The sequence below is a fragment of the Primulina eburnea genome, chromosome 14 (genome assembly GCF_022965805.1).
Source record: "Primulina eburnea isolate SZY01 chromosome 14, ASM2296580v1, whole genome shotgun sequence".
Taxonomy (NCBI): Eukaryota; Viridiplantae; Streptophyta; class Magnoliopsida; order Lamiales; family Gesneriaceae; genus Primulina; species Primulina eburnea.
The window spans coordinates 22834937-22840803 of record NC_133114.1 but is presented as its reverse complement, the minus strand read 5'-3'; the positions used below and the strand labels follow the sequence as shown (position 1 = coordinate 22840803).

At 42.6% G+C, this 5867-nt stretch overlaps 1 protein-coding gene across 1 annotated transcript; it reads right to left on the bottom strand.

Annotated features, from left to right (window-relative positions):
* Positions 1-308: 308 nt before the first annotated feature.
* Positions 309-4503, bottom strand: LOC140811267 (uncharacterized). The gene is made up of 6 exons (XM_073169134.1): positions 4131-4503; positions 2754-3812; positions 2257-2387; positions 1579-2087; positions 1250-1295; positions 309-929 (listed from the first exon to the last, which is right to left on the bottom strand). Exons 1-6 carry the CDS (start codon positions 4501-4503, stop codon positions 309-311), a joined length of 2739 nt encoding a protein of 912 aa, XP_073025235.1.
* Positions 4504-5867: the final 1364 nt, after the last annotated feature.

Sequence of the window (5867 nt, the reverse complement as noted above, 5' to 3'; positions counted from 1 at the left end):
ATCAAGCGCACAAGATGCAAGAATTGTACAGAAACTTCCCTGGTCTGTGCGAGATTTTGAAAATCGATCGCCTTGATAAATTCTCCCACACCTGATAAATTCCACCGCCAGTAGATAAATTACCTGCACCACCATTCATTGAGATGAGCTCTCGAGCAATGCTAGAAAAACAAAAAGAAAGTAAACTAGAACAGATAAAATAAACTAAAACAAGAAAGAAAAATAAGATTAAACACTGGGTTGCCTCCCAGTAAGCGCTAAATTTAGATTCGATAGCCTGACTGTACTCCCTTGATTCAGTTTGGATCCTACAGATCCACTGTGGTCGGCTCATCGGGTATGGCACCACCATGGTAAACCTTCAGCCTATGCCCATTCACTTTAAATGCTCCAGTCGCTTCGCTAGTGATCTCCACTGTCCCATAAGGGAAAACTTGCGTGATGGTATATGGTCCTGACCACCGTGAACGCAACTTACCTGGCATCAACTTCAGTCTAGAATTATATAATAGTACATGTTGTCCCACCGCAAATTCTCGACCGACAATGTTCTGATCATGCCAGCGTTTGGTTTTCTCTTTGTAAAGCTTGGCATTCTCATAAGCCTCCAACCGAAACTCATCCAATTCATTCAACTGCAGCACTCTATCATCACCTGTGGCTTTAGCATCAAAATTCAGAAATTTAGTTGCCCAATAAGCCTTATGTTCAAGTTCTACAGGTAGGTGACATGACTTTCCATACAACAATTTAAAAGGAGACATGCCGATGGGGGTTTTAAAAGCAGTGCGGTATGCCCACAGTGCATCGTCAAGTTTGCTAGACCATTCTTTCCTTGAAGCACCGACAGTCTTCTCAAGAATGCGCTTAATCTCTCGATTTGATACCTCGACTTGGCCACTAGTCTGGGGATGGTAAGGTGTAGCCACCTTATGTCAGACCCCATACTTTGCCAACAGACTGTCGAATTGGCGATTGTAGAAATGAGTACCCCCATCGCTAATAATGGCTCTAGGTGTTCCAAAACGTGAAAAAATGTTTTTCTTTAAAAATTGAACAACCACCTTAGAGTCATTAGTTTTGCATGCAAGTGCTTCCACCCACTTAGATACATAGTCTACAGCCACCAATATATACTTGTTCCCAAAAGAAACCGGGAACGGACCCATGAAATCTATACCCCAAACATCAAATATCTCACATACCAAAATATTATTAAGAGGCATTTCATGTCTTCTAGAGATATTACCTGTGCGCTGACAATTTGAACATTTTGTAACATACTCATGCGCATCCTTAAACAAAGTAGGCCAATAAAAACAAGACTGGAGGATTTTGGACGCAGTTCTAGTTGTTCCAAAATGGCCCCCAGCCGGAACAGCATGACAATGAAACAAAATTTCACTTACCTCTTCTTGGGGGATACATCTACGAATTATACCGTCTGCACATATTCTAAACAAATAAGGGTCCTCCCACAAATAATATTTCAAATCAGAGAAAAATTTCTTCTTTTGCTGGTATGTAAAATGGGGAGGAATGAACTTACTTGATAGATAATTAACAAAGTCGGCATACCATGGTAGACTGTTGATCGCAAACAGTTGCTCATCTGGAAAACTGTCTCGAATAAGGCCAGTGTCTTGAATAGGATTCTCCAATCGTGAGAGGTGATCTGCAACTTGATTCTCAGTCCCCTTCCTATCGATTATCGTCAAGTCAAATTCCTGCAGAAGAAGGATCCAACGAATTAGCCTTGGTTTCGCATCTTTTTTAGACATTAAGTATTTCAAGGCTGAATGATCGGTGTGCACGACAACTTTGCTCCCTATTAAATATGATCGAAATTTATCCAGAGCAAAAACTACAGCAAGAAGCTCCTTTTCCGTAGTGGCATAGTTCAGTTGAGCAGCGGACAGTGTCATACTAGCATAGTAAATGACATGGATGCATTTTTCTCTCTTTTGTCCCAACACTGCCCCTAGAGCGGTGTCGCTTGCGTCACACATCACCTCAAATGGCGACCCCCAATCGGGTGCTATCATCACAGGTGCGGTGATCAACTTCTCCTTCAGGGCCCGAAATGCCTGCACACACTCATCAGAAAAATTAAAAGGCACATCTTTTATCAGCAAATTGGTCAGTGGCTTAGAAATGCAGGAAAAATCTTTGATAAAACGTCTATAAAACCCTGCATGTCCTAAAAAACTACGCACTCCTCTGATATTTGTTGGGGCATGGGAGTTTTTCAATTACTTCAATTTTTGCCTTATCAACTTCAATCCCATTTTCAGAAATTTTGTGCCCCAACACTATCCCCTCTCTCACCATAAAGTGGCATTTTTCCCAGTTCAGCACCAAATTTGACTCCTCACATCTCTCCAAAACTTTAGACAAATTAATCAAACAAGTATCGAATGAAGAGCCAAATACAGAAAAATCGTCCATAAATATTTCAATGAAGTCCTCAATCATATCATGGAAAATTGCCATCATGCATCGTTGGAAGGTTGCTGGTGCGTTACATAGACCGAATGGCATTCGTTTATATGCAAATGTCCCATAAGGACAAGTAAAAGTGGTTTTCTCCTGATCTTCAGGGTCAATAGGAATTTGCATATAACCTGAATAACCATCCAGGAAACAGTAAAAAGGATGTCCAGCTAACCTTTCCAACATTTGATCAATAAAAGGGAGGGGGAAGTGGTCTTTACGGGTGGCATCATTAAGTTTTCTATAATCAATGCAAACACGCCACCCTGTAACAGTTCTAGTAGGGATCAATTCATTATTCTCATTCTTGACAACAGTGATCCCACCCTTTTTCGGAACTACTTGCACTGGACTAACCCAGCTACTATCAGAAATCGGGTAAATAATACCTGCGTCCAGTAGCTTAATCACCTCTTTCTTTACCACCTCTTGCATAGCTGGGTTCAGTCGTCTTTGAGGTTGGGTAGAAGTCTTGTGGTCAGCCTCCATCAGAATTTTGTGCATGCACATGGATGAACTGATCCCCTTGATGTCTGCAATGCTCCAACCTATTGCTTTGATATTATCCCTCAGAACTCGCAGCAGCTTTTCCTCCTCCAAACCTGTCAAAATAGATGAGACAATTACCGGTAATTTATCATTGTCAAGCAAAAATAAATATTTCAAATGAGAAGGAAGAGGTTTCATCTCTAAGATTGGGGCTTCTTCAATGGATGACCTTAAAGGTCTTGGGACATGCCCAAGCTCCCCAATCCTAGAGTTTACCGTTCTCGAAATCGGTCTGCCTGCTTCCAGATAAAGCATGTATTCCTTAATATCCTCATTCTCCAACTCTCCTGAACATGAATCAGTCAAACAAACCTCCAAAGGATCTTCACCTATCAGTACCTGCAAACTACACTCAACAAGCTCGTCAGTAGCATCAATTCTAAAACAATCAAATTTATCATTAGGATATTTGATGGACTGAAAAACATTAAACACCACACTCTCATCATTCAGTCTCAACACCAACTCACCCTTTTGTACATCTATCAGAGCTTTCCCAGTGGCTAAAAATGGTCTTCCTAAAATTAGAGGAATCTCACGATTCTCTTCCATGTCTAACACAACAAAATCCACTGGAAAAATAAACTCGTCAACTTTCACCAACACATCCTCTACAACTCCCCTAGGAAATTTAATTGATCTATCAGCTAACTGTAGGGAAATTGTAGTTGGTTTCACTTCACCTATCCCTAGCTTCTCGAAACATGAATAAGGCATCAAGTTAATGCTTGCACCTAAATCACACAAAGCTTTAGCAAAAAATGAAGTTCCTATGGTACAGGGAATAGAAAAACTACCTGGATCCTTAAGCTTTGGAGGTAATTTATTTTGTAAAATAGCAGAACATTCCTCCGAAAGCTTAACTGTCTCAAAGTCAACCAATTTCCTCTTGTTTGATAAGATTTCTTTAAGAAATTTTGCATATGAGGGCATTTGAGCTAAAGCTTCTGCAAATGGGATATTTATGTGCAGCTTTTTGAAAATCTCAAGGAATTTTGAAAATTGAGTATCCAATTGCAGTTGCTTAGCTCTTTGGGGAAAGGGGAGCGAATTAATATCAACATTGGAGTTCAAGTTTAGGGACTTACCTTTCTCCTTCGTGTCATTGGATCCTTGCTTTGATGACTCCTTCTCCTTCGCATATTTATCGACATCAACCACCTCTTGCTTTATGGGGGACGTCACCGTGACTGCATTGACACCTTTAGGATTCTTTTCCGTGTCACTAGGTAGTGAACCCGGAGCTCGTGTAGCCATCTGTGTCGCTAGCTGCCCTAGTTGAGTCTCCACTCTTTGCATCATGGCATCATGATTTTGCCATCTCATCTCATTCCCTGCTATGTACTTTGCAAGCATGTCCTCAAGGTTTGACTTGCCATCTTGTGGCTTGAAACCGGGCGGCATAGAGGGTCCAACACCTTGTGGGGGCTTAGGTGGTTGTTGAGGAGGCTTTTGCTGCATAGGATGTTGTGGAGGATTAAACTGTAATGGCACAACAGCATTTTCTGACGGTCTCCATCCGAAATTTGGATGATTCCTCCAGCCTGGATTATACGAGAAACTGTATGGATTGTTTTTGTAGTAGCCCGAATTCCAGATTGGGTAATTAACGGATTAATGGTGATTAAGAAGGTTTAATGTGTAATTTTGACCGTGGTCATAATCGGACGGACCGAAGATGGTTCGGTAGCACCGAAGGGTTCGGACGATCCGAAGTGGGTTCGGTGGATCCGATCATGAGGTGTCAAGAGCTGATGGACACGTGGGAGTTCGGACGTTCCGAAGTGTAGGTTCGGTGGATCCGATCGTGAGGTGTCAAGAGCTGATGGACACGTGGGAGTTCGGATGATCCGAAGTGTAGGTTCGGTGGATCCGATCGTGAGGTGTCAAGAGTTGATCGACACGTGGGATTTCGGACGTTCCGAAGTGTAGGTTCGGTGGATCCGATCATGAGGTGTCAAGAGCCGATCGACACGTGGGAGTTCGGACGTTCCGAAGTGGGTTCGGTGGATCCGAACATAGCCTATAAATAGTGCTCGGATTTCCTCATTTTGTATTGACAATCCTTGAGTTGTGTCTCATATTTGAGAGATTTGAAAGGTTTCTAGGGTTAGTTGCCGGTCGAGCGATAACCAAGAGCTGCCAGGATTGGTAGTGTAGCGACGCCTGAGTTACGAGGCAATCGACATCAAAGGGCTGTCGACGGACGAAGGTAAACCCTAAACCTTTGGTAGTACTGGTTTTGCTAGTATAGCATGGTAGTATTGTTCATTGGGTGCTTTTGATGCATAGGCTTGTTCTAGACCTGATTAGCGGTGTTGCGTAAGGCTAGGCTTGCTGTGATAGAGGTACGAAAGTACTATCCGAGATATCCTGGTCGAGTATACATTCTTATATGTGTTGCATGATTATGTGGTGCATTGATATATGTCATATGATGCATGCTATTATGTCACGTTTATTACTGCACGTTGCATTTCATGTTGAGCCGTATCTTCTTCGAGATAGCCTTTACTGTTGAGCTGTATCTCTTTCGAGATAAGCTATATCTTGTGGGGCCGCTCAGCCCTGTCTTGTCTTGTGGACGCATGGACACCGAGAGTACACAGTGGCCGACGGGTCGGGAGGGCTTCGGTGATCCGGGACATTTTAGGTCCACGTCTGTTCTTGCAGTGGATGCAGTGACCCAGAGGTTGGACCGCGCGGCACTATCCACTTGGCGCCTCTAGACTGAGCATTTTGAGATCTTTTGTGACTCCTGTTTCTTGACTACCCTGGTATCATATCATAGCATGTGCATTTCATATAGGTTTGTATACTCATGC

Excerpts from the sequence above, each read along its gene's own strand:
- LOC140811267 (XM_073169134.1), bottom strand. The coding sequence starts at position 4,503 with ATGCAGCAAAAGCCTCCTCAACAACCACCTAAGCCCCCACAAGGTGTT. Across the intron at positions 3,813-4,130 it reads CAATGACACGAAGGAGAAAG|GAACTTCATTTTTTGCTAAA; the intron begins GTAAGTCCCTAA and ends CCTGTACCATAG. Across the intron at positions 930-1,249 it reads TTCAAATTGTCAGCGCACAG|GTGGCTACACCTTACCATCC; the intron begins GTAATATCTCTA and ends GTCTGACATAAG.